We start from the raw sequence: 25,958 nt of genomic DNA, 5'->3' as shown, positions 1-25,958 counted from the left end.
CATTTTAGAAAACATTGTTTGTGCAAGTAATCTTGTGCAATTAAATACTTTCATGCCAGGTTACAAGTGTGACTTCTGTTTGACTGGAATTGCTTATAATTTCCACTTTCTAATCTGAAAATCATGTATTTGAGAAGAAGGTAGGGAGGAAGACAACTATTCATCTGTAAATGCTTGTTTGATACGTTACCATCAGTAAGTGGGGATACTGACACTGTCAAAGTCCTCAAGTAATAGAGTTCCTGAATTGTGTTGGGATTAAAGGAGGTGGAGATAGCTTGTGCGTTCACTGTATTGTGACTAGTGATGTCAGTCCTATCTGCTGCATACTGAAGAATCATAGTCATGTAGTTCTTTATACTTTGTTTGAAAAATTGTACAAGGTAGTCTGTTATATCCATATATAAGCATAAGGATGGAATTTCCAGGTGATTGTTACTTCACCTGCTTGTTGACTGCATAACAGTTGCAATCTTAGAAGCTGTTGTTGCAAAGACTTACACATGCGCTTCTCTGCTTGCTTATGGTTAAAACTGTTCAGCACATCCAGAGTTTAGTACTGCTTGACTAGGATTGAAGAGCTGTTTCCAATATGTACTTAGTATATCACAATATTTTAACTGGACTATTAACTGGACATGTAAATATAGGTATTTAAATTTCTACGTGTGATTCTTAATTATGTGGAAAGGACTTCGCAGTGATCTGTGCTGAACAGATGAGAGACAATGGGCATAGAGTTAGACAGCATAGAGTCAGACTTTTTAAAATAAGTAAAATACAAGGTAAAAGAAAACCACATCAAACCACTCCCAAAGCTTTCACTACACGGACGTCAGAGTCCTCTTGTTACTATGAAATACAGGATCTAGTATTCAGTAGATGTACAGATGCTGCTTTGACTTCTGATGTGATACACCCTCCCACTCCTACATAGTATGAGTGTAAAGTCGTCTTTATATATTTCTAGAATACTGGCCATTCTTTTCACATAGTACTAAATGGTTTTTAAATATTGAAAGAAATCAGTACTCCAAAAATATTTTCTCCTTGTGCAAGCATTAAAAAAAAAGTGTATACGATGTGTATAAATATAGGTTACATATTTTTTATTTTAAGTCTGTAATATTAAAGCTATTATCACATTTGCCTCTTGAAACAAAAGAAGCCTTAATAGAACCTTGCACTTACCTTTGTAGGTGACTGTCAGCCTTTAGATGTCTCATCTGTGCACCATAACAACACATTTTTGAAGTATGCTGTATCATTGTTGGGTTACGGTTTTTATGGAGACGTTTTGAAAGACAGTGAGAAGAAGCGGTGGATGGGTCCGATGAGATATGACTATTCAGGTAACTTGAATAATTAGCATGTTATTATGTAAGTATATTGGAGCAGTTGATGCCCCTTCCCTAAACCAAGCTTCTCTGTACCTTATAAATGTAAGGAACTTGGTTTTAAATTTCTTATGATGCCAATTACATTGAATCATGTTGTCTCGGAAGGCCAACCACATTCTGTGCTGCACTGAAAGAGAAGTGGCCAGCAGAGTGAGGAAGGTGATTGTCCCCTGCTGCTTTCTCCTTGTGAGGCCCCATCTGGAGTGCTGCATCCAGGCCTGGGGCACTAGATGCAGAGCTGTTGAAGCAGGCCCAGAGGAGAGCTACAAGGACGCTCGGAGAACTGGAGCACCTTTCCAAAAGAAAGCCCGAGAGATTTGAGCTTCTTTGTGCTGGAAGAGAGAAGGCTCCACAGAGACGAAGTCCTCAGCGGGGCTTTCCAGTGCTTAAAAGGAATTTATAAACAAGATGGAGACCAACTTTTTGCATGGTCTCTTAATGACAGGAAAAGGAAGAATGGTTTTAAAGTAAAAGAGGAGAGATTTAGATCATCTATCAGGAAGAAATTTTTGACTCAGAGGATGTTTAGGTGCTGAAATAAGTTGCCCAAAGAAGTTGTGGATACCACATCTCTTGTGGCATTCAAGGCCAGGCTGGATGGGGCTCCAGGCAACCTGATTTGGTGGGAGGTGTCCCGGCCATGGCAGGGGGTTGGGACTGAATGATCTTTAAGGTTCCTTGCAGCCCAAGCCATTCTATGATACTGTGTAGTGTAAAACTCTGTAACTTGAGGGATAACATTAAGAGTTGGCTTATTAAAGTACTGAATTTGACAAAATAGCATAGTTAGCAGATTAGCTTCTAACTAATAGTTCTGTATTTTATGATCTTATAAAGAACCAAAAAATTCTGTCATGAATGATGTTGAAAGCAACCCTAGTGAAAATTTGATTATCTTCTTTAGTAGTAAAATTGCTAGCACTTTAGCACTGTTCTCTATCATTCATAGAAATGTGTTGATAAGTCTCACCTAGTGATTGCTGCCCAAAATTAATATCTTTTTGGTGTTAATCATTTTGACTTTCTTAGTTGGAAAGAGGCACTCTTTTTGTTCTGGACATTCAGCTCATGAATTGCTTGTATCTTTCAGTTTTGCGGGCAGAGCTGAGCGATTCAGCCAGGTAACTAATATTTGGGCAAATCTTATGCTACTGGAAAGTATTTTTTGCCTTTTTTGATTTACGATATGACTAAAATTTTCTGTTGTCTTCTAAAGACATCAGTCAAAGTAAGAGCTCAGCATGGAAACGTTAAAGTCTTTGTGGGGGAGAGGAGAATATGTCCTTTTCCAGTCTAAGACATCAGAACACAAAAGCTGTGAGCTTGGGGAGAAAAGCTATTTTTTGTGGTCCTTAGAGAAGGAAGGAGAACAACAATCAAAGGATGTACGCAGAGGTGTTTGCAATGTGGCTTTGTAAAGGCTTAATGCTGCTTAATACCTCTTTTATGTAGGCTTCAAGACCTTTCTTTCTCATCATTACTATGAAGGAACAATTTCTTTTCAACCAGCAAAACACACACTGGGATCTCCACGAGATAAAGATAGCTGCAGAACAGGGTAGGCTACTGTTTATCTGTGGATACTGTTTGAAAATGTCTGTATGTAAATTGAGGTTATGGCAATGTTGCTATTTAATATCAAAACACTTGCTCTGAAGAGATGTGCTTTTGAAAAAAAGGCTGTTTACTTGTTAAAGGAAATACCATATTTTTTCAGGTTAGAAAAAATAAACAATTTTTTGTTAGTGTCCTCCCACTCCCAGTTTTAGATTAAAAAAAGCTTAACAGTATGCTGTTAAAAAGATACTGAAGGCACTATACTTTGCTACTGCTAGTAAATGCTACCTCTGGATGCCTCATAGCTTCTGAAGATGGGAATAATTACTCAGAAATTCTCAAATGTTCACACTGTAATTCGAACTAACAATTTTATAAATTGTTTCAGTCTCATGACAACAACTTGTTGTGAGGATAGGTCATTCAATGAACTGCTATCTATTTAGTCTTTTTTTTGTAGAATATTACCCTATGTAAATTTAGTGTGATATTCTTCACTCGTTTATTCAGTCAAGGGGCCTAACTAAATCTTCTCACTTTCCTTCCTTTTTCTTTGCGTTCTCTTGCTTCAAGTTATATGTTATTATTTATTATCCTTGATATATGATTGCAGCTACCAGAGATATAGCAATTGTCACAGTAGCTAACAGCACAGCAGGATGCAGAGGAGTCAGAAACTGTGAAACTACATGGAATACAGTACCTAGTCTCCAGGAACTAGCTAGAGCTACAGTTCTGACTCGTCAGGTGCCTTGATGGTAGGGGTGCTCCAGATGGAGAAAACTGTCATCCAGGTCTCAGTATGGAGGAGTGCCTGATGTGTCTCGCTGAACCTGGGTTTATGGGCAACAGTGGCCTCACCTGTAAAGGTTTTGATAAAACACTGAATCGACATCAAAGCATAGAAGTGAGCAAGCTATCTAGCAACTGGGAAGATTAACAGTAGATTAAAAATATCTTTCCAGAGGCAGGAGCCCAGATTCTTCAATGCAGGGAATGAATGAAGTGGGTGATAGTCACTGAAGACTGCTTCCTGCAGGAGACAGAGGAAACCACCTGCAAACCTGTCTGATGGTTTTTTAATGACTAAAGAACATTCTTTATAAAACATAAATTTTGTGGAAGAGTGGCACCCACCTGTCAAGTTGGAGCAAACTCTGCAAACAGAATGGCTAGCCTTGTAAGGAGGGTCAGATTATAGGTATGCTGAGGCTTTCTATAACTTGGAGGGAAGAAAAGGCCATAATAGGTACTGAGAAAGTGAATAGAAACTACATTGGAGAGTGAGAGCTTCCCCCCTGTCATATCAACCTGACTGGGAGTCTATTTCAAGTACCTCAGCACAAACACATGCAGTATGCTGTGTGAAATGAGAAGTTAACTCCGTGCATGATTGCAGAGCAAGCGTCTCCTTGAGATTGCATAGAAAGGGTGAGATTGCCCACGTGAGTACTTATGCATGTGAACTGGTTGGACCTGAGGCAGTCTTATCTAGTGGGTGACAACCTCGCCTACAGCAAGTGGTTTGGAAATGATGGACTTTAAAAGTCCCGTCTGACCCAAACCATTCTATGCCTTTAGACAGCTGGAGGAAATGAAGATGGGGATGCGGCAGTTATGGTAGTCTTGGCAGCAGTGACTGTGAGATTACAAAGGTTAAAATCCCCAGAGAAGTAAGCAAGACAAAGTGTAGAATTACAGCCCTGAATTTCAGAAGAACAGATGTTGCTTTATTTAGGAATCTTGGCAAGATCCCAGGCAACATTGGAGGACAGAGAGGTCTAGGAGAGTTCATTGGTTTTTAAGGATGTATGTAGTACATGAACAGAGCATTCTGATATGCAGAAACTTGAGTAAACGTGAAAAAAGAGCAGTGTGATAATCAAAGATCTTTTTTTGGCCAAAACAAAAATGTAACTGAGAAGTAAACAGAAGGTAGAGGTGGAACGGTTACCTCAGAGGAGCGCAGACACATTGGCTCAAAATGTGGGGGTGCCACTGGGAGAACCAGAGTGTGGGTAGAGTTGAAATGAGTGAGGGATATGAAGAGCATTATGTTGCAAAAGCAATTATTTATGGATGTTTATCATAAAAGGTGGAAGGAAATGTGAACCTAGTGCTTAGTATTGTAGCAGACCCGCTGACAAAAGATAGGGGAAATGCCTCCTTTGCCTGTCGATGAGAGAGAAACACTGGGTGTTAAATACCTTAATTTTAGCAAGGCCTTTGATAGTGTTTTCTGTAGTATTCTTAAAATTAAATCAGTGAGGTGTATAGTACATTAGGAGATAGGTGGAAAACTGCTTAGGCTATATGGAAAGGTTTTGAGTGCTGTGTCCAACAGACAGCTAATTAATAATGGTGTGCCTCAGAAAACAATTGTGAGGCCAGTACTGTGCAGCACCTTTAAGACTGCAATGGTGGTACAGAGTGAACTGACAGTGGTTTTATGGATGGTAGCAGGTTGGGAGGAGTGGTCAGTATGCTGAATGTCAAGGCTGCTGTTGAGATGGACCTTGGCAGGCTAAAAAAATGGTTGACAGGAGCACTGTGAAGTTCGAGAGGAGGAGTGTGAACCTGGAGTTACGTTATTTCTTACCTCCGATAATCTTCAGCAATTTATTTAAGTACCTGTAGGGTCTCCAGGACTATCGTGATTTATGCCACATCAAGGTTGTTGGTGCCATGCTCCATCTTATAGAGAGGGAAGTTCTTAGAGTTATTAGGTAAAGCACAGAACTGATTTTTTTTTTTCAGGCACTGAATAGTTTTTCTGTTTTCAGATGTTATGTTTGCAAGGAAAGTGAGCAACAACTGGCAGAACAATGCAAGAAGTGTGGATTCAAACATGAAGGTAACTTATCATAAAAAGTAAAATGATGTAGTATTATGGAACTTACTGTTTTTCTGTATATATCAGCTCAAGTGTGTTTGTCGCTGCAGGTTGCTAGAATGATGTTTCTTTTAAGTTTAAAAAAAGATAAGTAAAAGCATGTTAAGGCATCACTTCCACCCAAACTTCAGACAATTCTGATGAAATTGTATTAACTACTTATATATTTTGATATGTTGGGCTTCCTTAAAGATATGTTCAGTTAGCTGGGACTTTGTCTTACTTTTGTGAGTAGGATTTGAGTGATAAACTGTGAGTCAGTATGGAAAGAAGTTCAGTGAGAGAACTTTGGAATAGATGAGGATTCAGCTTAGTGTTTGTTTATGCACAAGTCACCCTTCTTCAAGTTGTTAAATACATGTGGGACAGTGAATATGGATAATAGCCTGGCTAGCACATTTAAGTATTTCTAAGTAAATGGAGGAATAAATCTAATTTAAATGAGATTTCTCTCATTATGTTATACATATATATTATGTAACATACATGTTACGTTATGTATATCCTCTTCTCCTTATTCCAGGCCCTATGTTTACACTTTCATGTGGGCATACTTTCCCTCTGTTTCGTTAAAAGCAACAATTTACATGCTGGATGCTATGCAGTAGTCTTCCGATCTCTTTATGCCCAATTACTGCCTCCTAGTAGGAAGCACTGGTATTGATACGCTTCTGACTTTGCAGAAAGAAAATACGGAACTTCAATTGGCCGACTTCAGCCTCTGGTCTCAGTTTGTCTTCTTGGATATTGCCTCTCAAACAGCAGGCAGCCTTACTTTGGGGGCTTGTTTATGCTCTTTCTTTTTTTTCTTGCAGAGTGCAGTGCATAATACTATGATTTTTTTAACACAACAGTTGGTCCTTATGACCTAGTTTGTCTTGTAATCACAATTACTTTGCACAGTTTCTGTGTGTAGTTCTAACCATTTGTTTGCAAAGAGTATCATCATGCTGTAGAGATTCACTGGTAGCCTGTAAAGCCTGTATAAGTGAATTGAAGCATAAATAAAAGAAATCACTTTATCTAATATCATTTTAGGAATTAAATGTGATACCAAGATTCTTTTCTGTAAGAAGATCTCATGAGTAGGAGGAAATAATTGTAGTTAGAAGTTGCCTTTTTTCTTTTTTGTTTTTTTCTGTTCATTATTTGTTCTTAATAGTTTTGATCCAGCAAAGGAGCAAGGGCTGAAGAAAGTGAAATACATATATTAGTGAACAATTGACTGCTTTAGTCTGCTTAGCATGAGACATGCAAATAATTTTGTAGGACACTGTCCTAAATTGTACTTCAATAGCTGCTTTTCTTTGCTGTATAGTCTCTTCTCCATGTAGTACTGGTAAGCGAGCAGGAACAATTCGCTATTCCTGATTTGCACTAAGAAGGATTTTAAATTACCACTTCGTGTAAGCTTTTATTGTGAGATGCATTGGCTAACTCTTTCATTTGCATACTTGATTTGTGTACAGTTGAGATGAGTTTAGAAGGATGCTTGCATTGTCCATCACTTAACATATTTCATTACAGTTGTGAAGAAGTCTGTGTGCATGTGCTGAGTAAATTTTCGGTGCTAGCATTTTAGGCTGATTTCAATAACTGGCAGTATGTGTACACATTAGACAGTTGAAATGACTGCCATGTACCTTCTCCCTTGTTTATGATTGCCCTACTGTATAAAAGATATTTTAGGTATGTTGCGATATTACAGGAGGCACTCTGCAGAATGGCTAGGAGAACAGCTGGTTATTTAAGATGTGATAAATACCCAGATTTTGTTGTTCCTGAGCAGTTAAGCTTCTTTAGAGAGTGACATGCTTCAATTTTTACTAAACAGTGCTTTTCCACCAGGTAAAAATGTATATAGACATTCTACCCTTTGAGACTTAATTATTACAGTGAGCATACTTAAAAAGTTAATACATCTAAATGCATTCAAGACCAAGTTATTAATACTTCTCAGATAAGTATTGTGCATGAAGTAAAATTCAGTATTAGCATTAGTTGAGATTTCCAAGTGATTAATATGGTCCATTAAATCTATTACAGTCTTGTGGCCTTTCAGTTTCAGGAACATTCTTCCCCCCTCAGTGTGCAGATACCCAGGTGAAGCCAGGAAACAACACTGAACATGTTTTCCCATGCAGACGTGGATATGAACACAGTACATTTGTGGCTGGACACAGATCAATGCAGGCAGAATGTCAGTATCTTCGTAGATATCCACTCAAAACATGAGCACTGTAACTATCCCAGTCCTGCTTGCTTTCTCTCCTCATCAGGATTGAAGTTTGCTAGTAGAACTGTCTTGATTGACAGCAATGCCTGTATTCAGGGATCCCGCAAATATTAGCATGTACTTGAAGTCTCTCTACTATCAATGCCCAGACCTTGGGTCTTTTACCTAGTTTGCAACAAAACCTACAGGTACTCTTAGTTATTGAACTGTGGGTGAGTGTGTCCATCCTTCACACTCTGGCATATCCAGAATCCAGACCCCAAGCACTGCTAGCTAGCTTCCAGCTCTGACTGTGAGTTTCTACACATTAAGGTCTGGTTAGTGTGACTTAAGTTTTCAACAGGCCACATACACATTAGGGAGGTTTCTGGTCAGTACATGCTCATGCTGAAGTGATGCCTGTTATCTCTCCATTCTCCATGCTTGTCCTTCCTTAATCCACTTCTTCCCTTTCTCCAGCCTTTTTTTCTCCCAAATAAACAGCTGTTTCTAGCTGAATTTCACTGTTTTCAGTTTTGCTACATCAGTGCCCCAGATTGATATTGCTGATTGCAGCAGCATTGCATAGGTCATCCAATTAAGTAGATGATGTTGGCTTTTCAAGGTTCAGCTCCCCTAAAGGTGGTCTCCCTCAGTTCTCTATACAGTCCTTCCAGTAACTCCCTTTCCCGCCCATGAAATTCAGGCATTCTACATGATGCTGTCTGTAACTTTTCTCACTTTCTCACACTGAGAACTGCTGGGTCGCACAATATCTCATGTTTCCAGTAGTTTCTTATGTTCTGTTTGACTGCCTTAGTCTCAGAACAATCTCATCATTTGCCTGCAGCCTGAACAAAGTCATTCTGTAGTTTGATTGATGTCTTTCTTTTCTCTTAAAATACACATTTTGAAACTAATTTAAATGATTTCTCTCTGTAATGTCCTTTTTGAAAGCACGTAAAAAATGATCAGCAGTAAAGCAAACACAACTGATACTAAAACCACTCTGGCAAATGATGCAAAAATGTTGAATCTAACAAAGCTGCATTTCTTTTATTACTGATTTGTTTATCAGAACATATGGAGGATAGACTAGATGGAAAAAATATGAAGTTGTTTTTAGTTAGCTTTAAGACTTCTGTCATATTACAATCCTACTCTGGTTTTCCTGGAGTTGAATTTTTCTAAGTACTAAAAAAGGGGGGATGGCAAGAAGTTTCAAAGAATTTTTAAAAATAATTAAAAAGAAAAAAGTTCAAGAAGATAGAGAAGTTGAAAGAGCAAAGATGAGCTATTTTTTTTTTTTCCTTTTCCTCTTTCTTCTGGTGTATAAAGCTTTGAAGAGGTAAATGCACAATAAGTGTATTATAAAATTTAGGTCCACCGTTTACCTAGGCAGTGGTGGTGATGACTGTAAAGTAAATGTAACAGATGAGATGGTGAGATTTAAGAACTAAGATAGTAAAGAATAATGGAATTGCAGGTTATGAAATATCTATATACAAGTCATCTATCGTCTCATCAATGAAGCACCTTGAATAATTAATTATAAATTAACCCCAACATGAGCAACTGAATAATATTAGATTTCTAAGTTGCTATTAATTAGTTAATATGACTCAAAAACTACCTGGCTGTGCTTTGATGATCAAACTGGTTAAACAAACTTCCATAAACAAAGTTTATCTTGTTTCTTTGTTTGTTCCTTAATTTTTACCCCCATCATCTACAGTGACACTTGGACTACAGTTTTCTAACTGTGCATCTCCATAGACTGTTCTAGGATCATTAGTTCTGTAGAGTTTTTCATTTGATATATCTGAGCCCACTTATATTTGGAGATAGTGGCTGCTTTATGGTTTGTTTTTTTTTTTTATTGTAGTAAGGAAGGCAATCGTGTTTAATGTAAAAATGCAGAGGCTTTTCTAATCTTTTTTTATCCTTATACAAGAAGCGGTACCAGTATAAACAGTTTTCATTCCAGAAATTTCCTCTTCTTCCTGTTAGTTTCTACTTCATCAGACATTCAAAGTCAGTTTAGGTCTAATATAACAGAACAGTTTTATATTACTGAAAACACTTTTCTTCCCAGCAGTCCCTGAATACTTTTGCAGTATCTTTGTTACCACTGTTCATCTGCAGGCATTTTTTTAGGAGTTTCTTAACAGGCTGCTGATCTGCTGCATACTGGCCTTTCCTGAATCCAGAGTAATCTTCTCTCTTTTGATCTTTTTTTGTTTTAGTTTGGTTTTGTTTCTTTTTCAATATAGTTTCTGTCATTGAGGCTGAAAGAGGAGTGGGTTGGAAACTAGACCCTAAGCCACTGTCTCTGCATCATTGCTTGCTTAAGAATAACATGTTGAACAGTAAGAATAAAATTAAAAATTCTCCTGAACTTTTTAACTTGCAAGAGTTATAACCTGCCTGTCTCTTTTCCTTGCCTGAAACGTAGTGATTTTACCCCCAGAACATCAATCTTGAATTTGACATGCCTATCTCAGAAATGGTAAGCAGCACTAAAAGATAATGATGGTGTGTGAAGGGGGGAAACAACTTCTTCTGTTAATATATGAAATTTAGAAGTGGTTTTTTTTGTTTAGATATGTATTGACAGTGCATAAATGTGCGTAGTAAAATATTGTACCATGCCAATAAAGATTGCTTCTTACTTTCTTATGTGTTGATCAACTAATCCGATATCTGTGTGTTTATTGATGTGTTTCAGAAGATGAAGAAGAATGGAAGGTTATTAAAGGAAAATTTCTAGCCATCAATATAGTAAATATGAGCTGTGCCTGTCCACGAAGTCCAAAAGGTCTTTCACCAGCAGCTCACTTAGCAGATGGTTCAGCTGACCTCATTCTAGTTCGTAAATGCTCCAGATTTGATTTTCTACGTTATCTTGTCAGACATACAAACCAACATGACCAGGTATGTATTTCCTTCAGCAGTGAACTCTCCAGAATAAGTTTTAAGGTGTGAATGCTGATATTTATTCATGACAAAAAAGAATACCTACAAAATATAAAAGAAAAGAAAAAGCTTATGCAGTTTGTATGACTTAATCTGAATATGTGTACCATCACAAAAACTAAGTCTTGGGCCGCAGCATTCTAACAAAATTCCACTTATGCTAATTGAATTTGTCTTATAACATTTTCCATATATTTAATATTTGGAAGATATTTAAACTCTTTTGGCTGCCAAGGCACACTGCTGACTCAGATTCAATTTGCCATCAACCAGAACCCCCAGATTCCTTTCTGTGGGACTGCTCTCCATCTTCTCAGCTCCTAGTCTCTACATATATTCAGGATTGACCCTGTCCTGGGTGCAGAACTTGGCACTTGCTCCTGTTAAACTTCATATAGTTGGTGATTGACCAACCCTCTAATCTGTCAAGACTTCACTGCAGTACTTCTCTATCCTTGAAAGAGTCTAAGTTCTTCCTAACTTAGTATGCATTTGAATCTTGAAATCAGATCATTTATTTAAAAAACAAACAAACAAAAAAACATCAAATAGAACTGGTCTCAAACTGACCCTACTTATTTCTATCTGAAATTATTTTATTTTGTTGGTGTTTAATATCTCTTTGCTCTTATTTTCCTCTACACCCACTTTTGTAATGTAATCGTACTGTTCTGGAATTCTTTGATCAAGGCAGTGCTTTGCACTTCTCAGCTGCATTCTGAATCACTAGGGTAAGGCCCAGTGAATTTCTGCAAGACCAAGTGCTGGGTCTTCGACTTTGGCCACAACAATCCCAGGCAATGATACAGGCTTGCTAAAGGCAGAGTGGCTAGAAGACTGTGTGGAAGAAGTAGATCCAAGAGTGTTTGTTGACACTTGGGTTAAACGTGAGCCAGCAGTGTGCCCAGGTGACCAAGAAGGCCAGTGGCATCCTGGCTTGTATCAGAAATAGTGTGACCAGCCAGAGCAGGGAGGTGATCATCTTCCTGTACTCAACTCTAGTGCGGCCACTGCTTGAGTATTGTTTTCAGTTCTGGGTCCCTCGCTACAAGGAAGACATTGAGGCCCTGGATTGTATCCAGAGAAGAGCAATAGAGCTGTGAGGGATCTGGAGCACAAGCTTCTGGAGAGTGGCTGAGGGTATTGGAATTGTTCAATCTGTAGAAGAGGAGGCTCACGGGAAATCTTATTGCTCTCTACAGCTGACTGAAAGGAAGTTATGGTGAGCTGGGGGTTAGCCTCTTCTCTGATGTAGCCAGAAGGAATGGCCTCAAGTTGATCCATGGGAGGCTCAGGTTAGGTATTAGGAAAAATTTTTTTTCTTAGGAATAGTAGTGAGGCATTGGAACAGGGAGGTGGTGGAGTCACCATCTGTGGAGATGTTCAAGAAACATGGAGATTTGCCATTGAGGGACGTGGTTTAATGAGGGAAATATTGGTGGTAGGTAGATGGTTGGGCTAGATAATCTTGGATGTCTTTTCCAGTGTTACTTATTCTATAATTATCTTCGTTATTCTATGATAAGACTCAGAAAAGCTCATCTTTAGAGTTGTAGTTGAACAATTCTTGAGGGTGGTACAGGGATCCAAGTCAAACCTTTTTGACTTAGATTCCGCGTTATAATCTGTTTTTATAGTTTTTTTTATAGTTCTTATATCCCCTTCTAAACTCAGAACCTTTTATCTCATTATCCAAAAAGTGGCTGTTTGCTGCTACTTAAAGAACACCATTGGAAAGTAAGATTCCAGTTTTGCTTTTTGTTTTAAAAAGCTGCACAAATCAGAAAAGATAAGTCATTCTATGCCTCAGGTAATCTTCTCTAAAAAAAATTGGAAATGACAGACCTTCCTGAATACAGAATACTACATGCTGAGTTGTTTTATGCATCAAGTATATTTAAATAATTGTAATTGCCTTTTCTGATTATTTTTTTCTTTGTAGTTTGACTTCTCATTTGTAGATGTTTATCGGGTGAAGAGTTTTCAATTTACATCAAAGCTTTCAGAAGACAATGAAAGCAGTGTCACAGACATAGGAAAGAAACGTTTTGGCCAATTCTGCAGAGATCATCCAGCCTGCTGCTGCAATATTGCTAATAGCACTTGGAACTGTGATGGAGAAACTCTGGATAGTTCAGCAATTGAAGTGAGGTGAGCATCAATTTTTCCCTGTGTGTACCATAAAAGGTATTGAGCCTTTTCATTGATTTAATTATGCTCATAGAGATATTTTCAAAACAAGTCCCCACATAGCATATTTGAGTGTTTTGATAATAAACTTAATTTGGTTTTGGTTTTGCTGTTTTGGTCCTTTCCAGTAATCAACAGTCTATCATGAATGATCTCTTTGAGAGGAGAGAGAACCCAGCCCCCGAAATCCTGCTCAGTTCTCTTAGTGCTGACCTAACATCTTTGTCTTACAAAATATGGCACATGCTCAGTATTCCTGTATATTTTTTATGCCAGATAAGTCCAGTATTGTCTTAAGCCTTGGCAGATGGAGAAAGCAGTTTGCAGTTCTGCAAATAATCAAATTAGAAGACAAGAGTATCTTGTTTTGAAGGGCTTTTTTGTATGGTTTGTGTTTTTCTGTGTTTCAGGTCAAAGAGAAACATACAAAACTAAATATTTGCATTTAAGTTTGTTTGGTGTATACAGTATATATTGTATAAGGTCAGCTTCTCCTGATGTCCCATGGAACTTGATGTGTGGAATAAATCACTAGCAGGAATGATGGAAGGGTGAAAACATCCAGCATTCTTTGCAAGGAAAGATTGTATGGGGAATGTTTTTGTAGTCTGAAGTTAGGAACTTTGCTCAAGTGCCCAAGATTCACAGATCATGAGAACTAAATATACATAGTCATTTCTTTTTTTTTTTTTTTTAAGTATGATTAATTGACTTCCATCTTTTTCAGGGTTCATTGCCAGTTAATGAAACTGTTTGCAAGGGGAATTGAGGAAAACAGTAAAGATGAAGCTGCCTACAGCCACAGTAGCATTGAACAATTACTATAAGTACTGTTCCTCCGATGAGGAGAAGAATAAAATAAATGCTCAAGGAAATTGAGTATATATGCATTTTAGTCAAATTGACAAGTATTTTAAAATTTTAGGATTTTTTTTTGTCGTAGTTTCAATATAATTTTAGACTTTTTATTTCACTATTTTTTTTACATTGTAGTCATTAAAATATGTCTTGGAGTAATGTAATCTAAGTTATGTTAGAGAGAATTGGCGTATGTGTATGTATTCACAACAACTGAAAAATACTGTGCTTTTTTAGAGAGCTGACTTAGCAGTTGTGTTGCAATAATATCTAATTGTTATAAAACATTGAACTTTATATTGCCATCAAACCAAGACACAAAGACAAGATATTTTCAGTATCTGAGAGAGTGTGTTCTGCTGGGAGTGTGAAGTACTGCATGTGGCTTAAGTGCTGGACAACAGTGTTGTCATTTGCATTTTTTTTAAATCTTTCCTTTGTAGTTCTGACAATACCTTGCAACTTATCAATGCAATTCAGATACACATTCCTGGCTTTAAGTAATAACAATAACAGTCTAGAAATATTTTTAAAAACAAAAGCACATCTGTAGACAGATCATAACTTCTCCTCTGTATTCTAAGTGCTTCCTTGCATGCTGCTGTTTGGGATTACAAAGCATCTAATGACTGTTTGGATTATACCAAATACTGTGTACTGCATTGAAATGTCTTACAAGCAACTCGCAGGGATGTGTGATACCAGGAAAGCATAGGCAGGGGAAAATAAAAATATCTTATAAAACACCAGCAAATTTTACATTTCTAAAAATAGTTAAAATTAACATATGAAAAGCTTTCCTCTTCAGTACACAATTCTTTGGAGATTCTATGAGATATGTTAAAATGTCTTTGCAAAGTAAGACGTTGGAATGTTAAGTTTGAAAATATTATTTGATGATTGAATGTCTTTAAAACAATGTTTTATTTAACTAAATAGGAAGCAAAGTAATGTGTGATGTGAAGTCAAAGGAAGAAACTGGCATCTGATAAATCACAAATCACTGTGCTTAGTTTTACAGAAAATACCTTAGACTATCAAGTATGACTACAGAGCGATTATTTAAGTTATACTTGAATTTGTTGTATTGTGGCTCACACACATCCAGTGTGTAGTCTTGGGGCAAAATTTTCCTCTTGTCAAGCAGGTTTCTTCCTGTTTGGTAAGGATCAGAACTTAACCTCCGTTTGTTAATGCTTATTGCATCTCAGATTTTTTTTTGTTGTTGTTGTGTCTGAACAGCTAATTATTCTCTATTCGTGTATATTTATTGGAATTTCTGTCATTCAACTTCTACTGATTTCATGTATATTTGCTCTGTGTAAGCCATGGTGATTGGTCAGTTTATTATTGAAGCACTTGAAGTTTCTTTTATATGGCTGATTTATTTTCTTTTCTGCTGAAACATTCCAATTTTATGTAATATCAAGTTGTGCTGTATTGTTGCTAAAAGTATTACTCATACTGTTGTGTATGACAGAAAACCAAAAAGACTTGTGAGTGATAATTACTTAAGTACAGTCATACAAAGTTTAGAATCTGTTTTTCATTATATTAAGTGTCAGGGAGATACTTGAATACTTTTTCAAAAGTAGTACTGTTTACTTTCCTCAATAATGTATTGAGTCTGAAAAACATTGGGTAAATCAACTTTGCAACATTTGTAATACAAAAATGTTAAATATATTGTATTTTTAAAGCCATGTTTAGCAAGAGAAATGGTACTTTTGAATGAAGAACCCTATTGAAAATGAAATGATGCAGTCATACAAATGCAGGTACCTTTTGAAAGTGTAAGTTGTTTAAAAAGTTCTACAGTTAGCTTGGTCTATCTCTGAATATTGTAAAAGAACCGAGATTTCAAATTACTGTAATTCTTGGCCAGGGTATGGCAGTATAAACTCCAACAGATGAAGTGTTCCAGCTATCCAGATCAATTTCTCATTTGTGAGAACAGCAGAAATGCTAACCAGCTTTTTTCCATTAGTTTGCTAGTAAGGCATGAGACTGTTACTTAAAAAATGGTGGATTAATCTGGTTGTGATGTTGAAGAGCTTTGAGTACTTCAGTGTCTGAAACTGCGCCTGGTGTTTCCAAAAAAAAGGCCACTGGGAAGGCTTCCATTCTGGGAGAGAACCGCCAGAAAAGGAGGAGGAAAAGATCATTCAGTAGTCTCGTAATGAAGTGTTAAGTTAATACCGAAGGTATTGCAACATATTAAATAAATATCTTACAAAATAGGAAAGCTGCATAATTGAATTGAATAATTCTATTTGTAGCATATTGTACTAGCGAAGGTGAGTTGTATGACATCCAGTTCATTTTTAAGAAGAGAGCTGTGTAAGTAGTATATGCTTTCATTTTAATTCTAGTTTTTTTTCCCCTCTGAATGTAGTCTCGGTATGAAAATCATGTATGGGAAAACCAAGTTTGATTCCCTGTTTTGTTTTTTATTTCCCAATCTTGCTGGCTTCAAGATTAGAAAATGTGCTCTGTTTTATGAGGTTAAAGGAATTCAGTGAAAAAAATAAAATTATGTTGTACAGCGATACTGTGGTTTTCTTCTTTTTACAAATTGATTTGAAAGAAAATATCTGTTGTGAGATTTTTGCCTTTCAAAGGAAATGCATGCAGTGTAATGGATGTGGGTGGGTTAAAGCGGCAGAGAAGTAATTTGTAAGCTTTCATTAGCATTGACCACTACTTTATAGGCAGCGTGACTGCAGGCAATACTGAGAGTGAAGAAAAGCAGCTCCTGAGGCTGGATTGCCCCTAGAACTACGTAATCCTATTAAGAGAAACTAAAGATTGAAGGGGAAGGAAAATCTTGGTTGTAAGTATTTGGAGTTACTAGCTTTGAAAAATTGTAAACTACAAAATGTCAAAGACAGCTGCCATTGTAAGAAGCATGGACTACATATTATACTAAATTAATACCTACTATATGCCAAAAAGGTGCTTTTCAGACTTTGATTGTAGAAATTATTGATATAGTACGCTTCCTACTAAGAAGTAAAACACATTCTTTACATGTGAACAGTGGGCACAGTAAGACTAGGCTTTTCAGCACTTTGCAGATTTTGCTTTTGAAGTTATACAACAAGTCAGTGTTTGCAGGAATGTCACCATATCACTCTTATATTCATGAACACAAAGATGTTGTGTATCTAGAATCAGAAATTTCTCCCAACACTTCTGTCTTGCTGTTTCCTTAGAACTCCTGCCTTAATATGAACAACAGGATTTTATCCTTCTTATTAGTCACATTGCTTATTTCAAATTTTTAGCAGATAGTTAAATACATTCAATAGATTCTAGCTGGTGTTCAATTTCTAGCAAGTGAATTCTGTCCACAATGTAGCAGCAGTTTCCCCAGGCTTGTCTCACCCGCTGATGTGCGTGCAGCACACATCTTGCCAGGGCTTATGCATATTCTCAATTAACGTGTGACCAGAGCCATTGCTTTAAAGGAGGTGGGGCATTTGGTCTGCTTTTAGCCTTCTCAGATGCTCTGCTATGAGAGGATTAGCAATTTTTTCATTCATTTTCCCACTGTATAGAAATAGTTCTTAGCAAGCACACGTTGATTTGCCAACAAGAGGTTGCCTTCAAAAGGTGTTTGCTTCTTTAAGACTCTTGCATGAGAAGAGCTTGCATCTGTTTCACCCAAGTTATAGGGTTGATTTGTTTGGTTTGCATGTAAAGAAGATTTTTTCATAGTGTACAACAAGGAGAAAAAAGAAACACCTTATATCCATAAGGATATAATCCATAAAGGAAAAGTACTGAAGGAATAACAGAGGTGATGCAAATTTAAGTTTAAAAAAAAAAAAAAAAGAGGGACCAAATCCTGGAAGGGATGAAAATGAGAAAATGCAAAAAAGTTTGTAGAAGAAAAATAAGCAATAGGAAAACATAATACAGATATGGCAAGGTCTTTGGGTTTTTGTTTTGTTTTTTTTTTCTGGAAAGCATTGCCCAGTCATCTGTACTTTAACTGCAGAGAGAAGCTGGCAATAAAGGCCTGGATAGATTACCAGAAGCTGAATATTTATGACTGGTAGGCAGAATAAAAGGTTTATTGCTCTTGAGAAGACATAATCCTAAAAAGTTGTACTCTTTATTTGCAAACTTCAGCAGGAGCATCTCAGAGAGAGGTGCTAAAGGACGATTGTAAAAGCAACTCCGTGTAGCGATGCAGTAATCTGAAATGGCTGATGAGTTTAATCTGCTGAATATTTATTTTTCATGTTAATATTTAGCAACTTTATTTTCGGAAAGAGGGGCATTGGGCAGCAAGCAAGGAGGAGAGCTGTATTAGCACGGCAGTGATGCTGAGGTTAAAGCTGTAGGACAGCAACCTGCACAGCTAAAGGGCTGATCCATAAACTGTGTAATTTCTGTGGGCAAAGTTCCCACAGAAAATGACTGCATACGTAAAGCCCTGTGTTATTCCTGAGTCTTTATGTAAGCTGTTCTTAAAAGCATTCAGTGATGGGAGTTTTGTGAAGTAGCTTAGCTGTCAGAACAGATTGGTTAAAGATTTTTGTAGCTAAAAATCTTTAGTTACTTGCTTAACTGAAGTAGCGTTACTGTAAGCTTGTTCTGCCCAGAGTGGACATAGGGATTTGTTCCCTCCAAGGGAGTTGCCATGCATATGTTCCCGTGCTACCTCTCAGTCTGCTGTTCTCTGCTTAGCCAGGACTAATGTTCAGACAGCAGGGAAAGAACGATGTTTGAGCAGAATACCGATAACAAGAAAAAATGCTTGGAGCTGATTTCTATTTACCACCAAAGAAGTGAGTGTAGAAAGGCAGAATTGACAGGCTCACTCTGGAAAAGGAACACGTATCTGCATAGTCTGCAATCAAAGTTGGTACAGTTAGTTCCTAGAGATCATGTCTTCATAGAATGCTGTCTGAAGCTGTGATGGATGTATTTAGGGCAGGTATCTCCCCTTAGCAAGACCTATCAAAGAAAGAAATACTCTGAGAGTTGCAAGGCCCAGCCTAAGAAGGATCAACCCAGTAAAACATCTCTCAGGTACTTCTCTTTTTCATTTTGTCTTGTAATGCTGGACATTTTCAAGGGAAAATGGGCAAAACCTGAACACCCTGCTGTTGGTTTAGGTGCAAGTTCCTATCAGATTTTCAGAAAATCCTCTGGTCATTGGTAGTGGGGACCAGGAAAGAGTAAACATGGGCGTATTCGCTCACTGGAATGGCAGATTGTGCTGTTTGTTCTTTGTGTGTAGGCAAAGCTTTGGGCTAACAGAAGAATGCGTATTTTTTCCCAGATAGAAGTGTGTACAGATTCAGTGGAGAAAAGCCAGACACCTGCTGCTGTCTGTGCTGAGGGGTCTGTCCCCAGGCTGCTGAATGGGAGCAGCAGGCAGGGACTGTGCTCCATTGTAAGCGCTCCTATGAGTAGCATAGAGCAGAAGGGGGATGAGATGACCACAAATACTGAAAGATATGTGGCTGTGCACACTCAGCAGTCCATTCTCATCCTCACAGTCAACAAAAATGTTGCCTACACCTCTAAATTGCTCAAGTTTTGGGATGGAAGACCATCGCTGACTGTCGTGCCTCCATGTGCTGGAGGAAACCTCACTGGTCTTATCCAATTCAGTAACACTGTTGTGAAATCACTCAGCAGGACTTTGCTAGCAAAGTGGATTGTGCTCCATTGTATCACCTGAATTTAAAGAGGGTAAAGCAGATGAAAAGGTTTGCTGACAGCCCATCCCAAACTGACAGTCTGACTTGGTGCATCTGATGTTAGACATGCAAGGCGGATAGGACACTACCAGTACTATTACTGATTTCTACAAAGATTTTCAATTTCTGACTTCTAACTATTGCTGAGACATAGTTCAGGGCTAAGGAAATTAATGCTATACCATTTTAAAAGCACGGATCTCTGTACTTTGAATGCTTTTCAGTCCCATCTCTCAGTGATGATGGCCAAAGCTTCCTGGGCCTTCTTGCTCTCTTAAGTGGAAGGCATTGACTGAAATGCACTACACTTACTGTGTTTTTAATGCCTCCCTAATGCCACTTAGGTGGGCTTAGATCTCCACTGGGAAGCACACATAAGGTCTCAATGACTCCTGGAATGCCCCCCACAAGAGGAATGGAGGGGCAGCGCTGAACTCTGTTCTCTGGTGACAGTGAGAGGGCCTGATGGAATGGCATGGAGCAGTGTCAGGGGTGGGTGTTAGGAAAAGGTTCTTCAGTGAGAGGTCTTCACAAATTTGTGTGGTGATCAACCACCAGCTGCATGAAGATTAACATGAGCAAAAACCTGATTCTGCACCCAGGATGGGGTCAGTCCTGGACAAATGTACAAGCTGGGAGATGAAGGGCTGGAGAGCAGCCCTGCAGAAAGGGGTTTGGAGGTTCTGGTTGACAGCAAGTTGAATCTGAGTCAGCAGTGTGCCCTGGCAGCCCAAAGGGTCAACTGTACCCTGGGGTGCAGCAAGCCCAGCACTGCCAGCAGGCAAGGGGAGGGCTTGTCCTGCTCTGCTCTGCACTGTGCGGCCTCACCTCCTGCACTGGGTGCAGTGTGGGTGCCACAGCATCTGAGGGACATAAAGCTACTAGACAGCATCCAAAGAACGGATATGAAGATGGGGAAGGCTCTGGAGGACAGGGTGTGTGAGGAGCGGCTGAGGTCCCTGTGTTTGCTCAGCACAGAGCAGAGGAGCTGAGGGGAGGCCTGATGGCGGCTGCAGCTCCTCACAGGGAGCGGAGGGCAGCGCTGAGCTCTGCTCTGTGTGACAGCGACAGGGCCCGAGGGAACGGCATGGAGCTGCGTCAGGGGAGGGGCGGGAGAAGGGCTCAGGGAAAGGGTCTGCACCAGAGGGTGGTGGGCACGGCACTGAGCTGCTGGAGTTCAAGGAATGTTTGAATAACGCTTTCAGACATAGGGCTTGAATTTTTGGCAGTGCTGTGTGGAGCCAGGAGTTGGACTCAGTGATCCTTGTGGGTGCTTTCTAACCTGGGATATTCTATGATTTCTACTGACATCAAACTGATGTCGTACTTACAACCAGATTTGGTCCACGTGGAGATGAAATCAGAATGCATGAAATGACATTGCCATTATCTCTGGGCTAAGACTACAGGCATTTTAAGAGTGTTGAAAGCCATGTGGTTTTCTTACTTGTTGACTATGAACTGCCAAGCTCCAGAGCTGCAGGGGTTGAGCGGAGCTACCTGACTGAAGGCAATGCACACTCATTGAGGTGAGAGCGAGGGCCTGGGAGCAAGTGCACTTGCACTGCAGATCTTGTGGCAGCTCTTGGCCAGCAGTCTAAGAGTTGTCCACTTGTAGGTGGTTATGCTGTTCCAGGAAGGTTTTAAGGGCCTGACACAAGTCCCAGGTCTTTAGGGTATTGCAAGCCAGCCTGCTCTCATAACTGATGGCCTTAGGACCTTAGCCATCATCCCTTGTTTAGAACATAGCTAAAGCTGTTTGACTCTGGAGATACATTGATGCACTTGGCATGGTGACTCCTACTTAAAGCTCTCTGCAGCCTCCTGCTTGTTCTTTTGCCCTTCTCTCATGAGTATCAACCTGTACCAACAGATTGATGAACAGGAGGAAGGCACAGAGTGTGGCTGAATGTTGACACAGCTGCCCAAAGGCCGCATATCTCCTCCTTGGAGATCTCCAGAAGCCACCTGGCCATGGCCCTGGGCACCCTGCTCTGGGTCACCCTGCTGGGGTTGGGCAGAGGGACCCAGAAGTCCCCTATCATGCTGTGGTTCTGTGAGAAATTACCTCACTGGGACCTGCTATAGAGGTCATCAGAGTCTATATATGTGGAAAGTTAAGATGAAGAAGCAGCGTGGCGTCCTTGGGCTTATGCCATATGCCTGGTGGCGTGGATATGGCATGGAGGGGACTCCTGAAGTCTTGCTGTGAACATGAATGGAGCTCACTCACAGGCCTGAAGCAACTGGCAGCAGAGGCTGCAGAGAAGCCATCATCTCCAAAAAAAAATCTCACATTCATGAATGTATTAAGACCTGTAAATAACATCAGATATTTCACTGCAACCTCATTTTCCTCTTTTCAGACACCTGTCAAAGTCTTGTTTTTCAGCATTCACTGGCATTGCTGACACAGTGGTGTCAGTACAGAAAGGCTCACCAGCACTGAGGGGCTCTGAACAGCTATATGTGGCACAGTGCTTCAAATGTTGCTAACTGGCCTATGCTGGTGGAGCAGCCTCAATTTAAAAAAAAAAAAAAAAAAAAAAAAAAAAAGCTTAGTGCATGCTGAGTTTGAAAATAACACATCTAGAGAAGATTGTACACACACAGGATTTGCCTTTAGGTAGAAGCAGATTATTTTGCATACAAATACAGCAGGATGGAGACAGCATAGATAACTGCCTGTTGTTTTCTGGTGCACATGTTGTTTGAATCTCTGAACCTGCAGCCTGAAGTCACCATCTTGGACATATTGCCATTAACATTCAATGAGGAAAGAAATATGTCTTTGTTTTGTTTGTAGAGCCTTTGTATCACAAATCGGAGTTTCCAATCCAGGAAAGGAAAATATTATCTTTCAGCAATATCTCAGGCAGTGCCTTTGCATGCAGTTATATACATGTCACTTTTTTTTCTCCACACTCTAAGCTGAAGTGGAGAGGTCTAGTGTTTAAATCACATTATGACACTGAACTTTCTAGTACACTGTTTAATAATTCTACATGTTACTGTAAATACTTAGTTATCTGCCTTACTGCAGTAACTGCTGTTCAGTGTTTTAAGTTCAACAGTCCTCCAGCTCCCTCTACTGAAAATTATTTCTCTTGAAAATAACTGCATTCCAACATGCAGCATTCATTTTTAAGGTAGTCTGGCAAATCCATTTCCTGTAGGTTCTCTCCTGGTGAGATCTGCAGTAACATGCTTCAGTTCAAGTTTCATGCTATTTCACAGTGGCAATTTCTACTTTTAATTTGCTTTGCAGGATTCACTGTGTTCAGACAGAGATAGATGCTGCAGTGTTGCTTTTTTGTCCTTACAACTGAATAATTTGGACAGTGTCTTCATTAAAAAAAGAATGGGAAAAAAAGGGAAAATATGACAGTAAAGGTTAATGTCTGGGATCCTTCAATTCCTGTTTAGTTACCAACTTTTTAAGCCCATGATTTGTCTGAGTGTTGATCATACAAATAAATGTGTCTTAAAGTTTTTTCTCCCTCAGCTCTTAGGTCTAGTTCTTGGTGAATAAGAATTCACTGTGCTTCTCTGTCCTAAGGAACAATGTCAGCTGCAGCATAAACAATAAGTGTCCACAAATCCAGAAAACCACCACCTCACTCTGTCCTGTATTGTCAGTAAGTGGTGCAGTGGAGGCTGAGGCATGACTCAGTAGGTCTGGTTCTGCTTCTCCTCCCCATCTCAGTCCTTAGTTCCAAGCTCAGCCCATTTGCTCCTTTATGCCACATCAGCATTTCTAGGTGCTCTGTTCTACTCTAGCTTTTCCCCTTGCTCACCAGCACACCCAGGCATACATGCCATCACCTCTCTCAGTTTCTTCCTCCTCCTCTTCCTAACTGCTATCCTTTTACTATTTCTATTGCTTTCTTTTACCATTTTCTTTCCAAGTTGGGCTGTGGATTCTGCAGTATTATCCTTTGATCTCCTTTGGCCTTTGATATTTCCTGGGTCTGGCTGCTCACTGCTTGAGTACGGAGACCATCCAGCTCTCCTCTGTGTGAGTTCTCTTCTGGAACTTTTCCGCTTGATTCTGTGAACCTGGGGGTCCTGGCAGACAATAGTTTGGCCATGAGCCAGCAGTGTGCCCTTGTGGCCAAGAAAGCCAGTGGCATCCTGGGGTGCATTAAAAAGACCATGGCCAGCAGGCTAAGGGAGGTGATCATCCCCCTCTTCTCTGCCTTGGTGAGGCCACATTTAGACTACTGTGCCCAGTTCTGGGCTCCTCAGTTCAAAAAAGAAAGAAATCTCCTGGAGGGAGTCCAGCAGAGGGCCACCATGATAAAGGGCCTGGAGCATTTCCATATGTGGAAAGGCTGAGTAAGCTGAGTCTGTTTAGCATGGGTAAAAGAAGAGGGGATCTGATGAATGTTTATAAATATCTAAAGGGAGGTAGGAGGCAAGTGGATGAGGCCAAGCTCTTCTCAGTGGTGCGTGGCCATAGGACAAGGAGCAGTGGCCTAAAACTTGAGCACAGGAACTAACATGCAGTAGAGCTTCCTTATGGTAAGGGTGATGGAGCACAGGAACAGGCTGCCAGAGAAGTTGTGGAGTCTCCTTCTATGGAGATATTCAAGATTCATCTGGACTTGTGTGACCTATTGTAGGGTACCCGCTTTAGCAGGGTTGTAGTCGATCTCCTGAGGTCCCTTCAACCCCTTCAACCCCTGCGATTCTGCAATTCTGTGACTTCTGTATCACCAAGAAGTTGTTTGGCACCTGGATGCAGCCTTGGGCATCCAGGAGCTTTATGTATATATAGGGCATATTCAGGCCATACTACTCAGCTCTGGATTTCTGTCTCTGTAAGTGCTTTCTGTCTAACTATTTGAAAATTCTTCAAAATTGCTTTTATCAAGGGCAAATACTGATGTTTCACAAATGAATAACAATAGCAATGTGAAATTATTATTCGTTGTTTGAAATTCAGTTACCAATAGGCACACGCTCTCAAAGGAAGCATTTAAATACTGAGTATCACTGACGAGGGTTCATACAGCACCATAACAGTAGTAATCTGCTGCCTTGCTCAGACTTTTCTAAAAGACCGTTCAAATACACCAGCCTCTGTGAGCAGTGAGCTTCTCGTACTTATTTCTACATTAAAAGGGATCTCCAAGGAAACAGAAGTACCGTGTGGCACTGCTAAGATGTTTGTTCCCTCTTTTAACCTTCCAACCGCTATCTTTATCGGAAGCCTCAAAAAAAGTAATGATTTCTTTAGCATGTACAGGTATGGACGATAGAAATGTCAATATTCATGCTCTACATATTTTCTCCTGTATAGCAGAGCAATGATATATGTGTAAAAGCAATTTTGCAGAAAATAGGATAGAACGATTTCAGTGCAAATGTTCCTAGCATTTATTGCTATGAGCTGGCTTGTTTACAATGGGATCCATAATCCAAACAACACTTGATTGAAGTGCATCCTAATGTTTGTAACTGGATTTCATCAGAAACCATAAGCTGCAGAAAGGAAAATGCCTGTTTCTACAGCCAAAAGGGTTGTGTGTTCTGTGCTAGCTGTGGTCATCTTTTAAATTCAGGAGTATTAAGATCCCTGGGGCCATCAGTGGAAAATGATGAGAGAGAACACAGCACTATCAAAAAGGTGACAGGAGAGGTACCAATTCCTCTGCCCTTGGGAGAGATGATACAGAATGGGGAATGATATAAAACAGAACAGTTCAAGCCAAAAGCCAGGCCTCTGTCTGCTTGTGTAGTCTGAAGAAGAGGAGGCTCGGGAGAGACCTTATCACTCTCTACAATGACCTGAAAGGAGGTTGTATCAAGGTGGGTGTCAGCCTCTTCTCCCAGGTAGTAGTGATAGGATGAGAGAGAATGGCTGTGAGTTGCACCAGGGGAGTTTCATGTGGATATTAGGAACAAATTCTTCCCAGAAGGAGTGGTGAGGCACTGGAACAGGGAGGTAGTGGAATCACTGACTCTGGAGGTATTCAAGAACCATGTGGATGTGGCCCTGAGGGATGTGCTTCAGTGGGCAATATTGGTGGTAGATGGTTGGTCTGGATGACCTTAGAGGTCTTTTCCAACCTTAATGATTCTATGATCCAATTATTCTGTGATCCCAGCCTGTACTGAAGGCTCCATCAGCAGCACATTGATTA

The 25,958-nt window shown here is 39.5% G+C and overlaps 1 protein-coding gene across 2 annotated transcripts in view; it reads left to right on the top strand.

Annotated features, from left to right (window-relative positions):
- The window catches only part of CERK (ceramide kinase), a 44,989-nt gene extending 28,332 nt beyond the window's left edge, over positions 1–16,657 (top strand). The window contains exons 8-13 of one of the 2 annotated variants that reach the window (XM_090136422.1): positions 1,200–1,352; positions 2,853–2,958; positions 5,741–5,811; positions 10,797–10,999; positions 12,984–13,192; positions 13,959–16,657. In XM_090136422.1, coding sequence (XP_089992548.1) covers positions 1,200–1,352; positions 2,853–2,958; positions 5,741–5,811; positions 10,797–10,999; positions 12,984–13,192; positions 13,959–14,058 — 842 coding nt within the window. In that variant the 3' untranslated portion in view covers positions 14,059–16,657. Of the gene's footprint in view, positions 1–1,199; positions 1,353–2,852; positions 2,959–5,740; positions 5,812–10,793; positions 11,000–12,983; positions 13,193–13,958 lie in introns of both variants that reach the window. The other variant, XM_031602939.2, reaches the window with a different exon arrangement.
- Positions 16,658–25,958: the final 9,301 nt, after the last annotated feature.

This window comes from Phasianus colchicus, chromosome 1 (genome assembly GCF_987193195.1).
Source record: "Phasianus colchicus chromosome 1, bPhaCol1.hap1.1, whole genome shotgun sequence".
Classification (NCBI taxonomy): domain Eukaryota; kingdom Metazoa; phylum Chordata; class Aves; order Galliformes; family Phasianidae; genus Phasianus; species Phasianus colchicus.
Note: the sequence above shows the minus strand (reverse complement) of the source record. Positions and strands in the feature narration are given on the sequence as shown.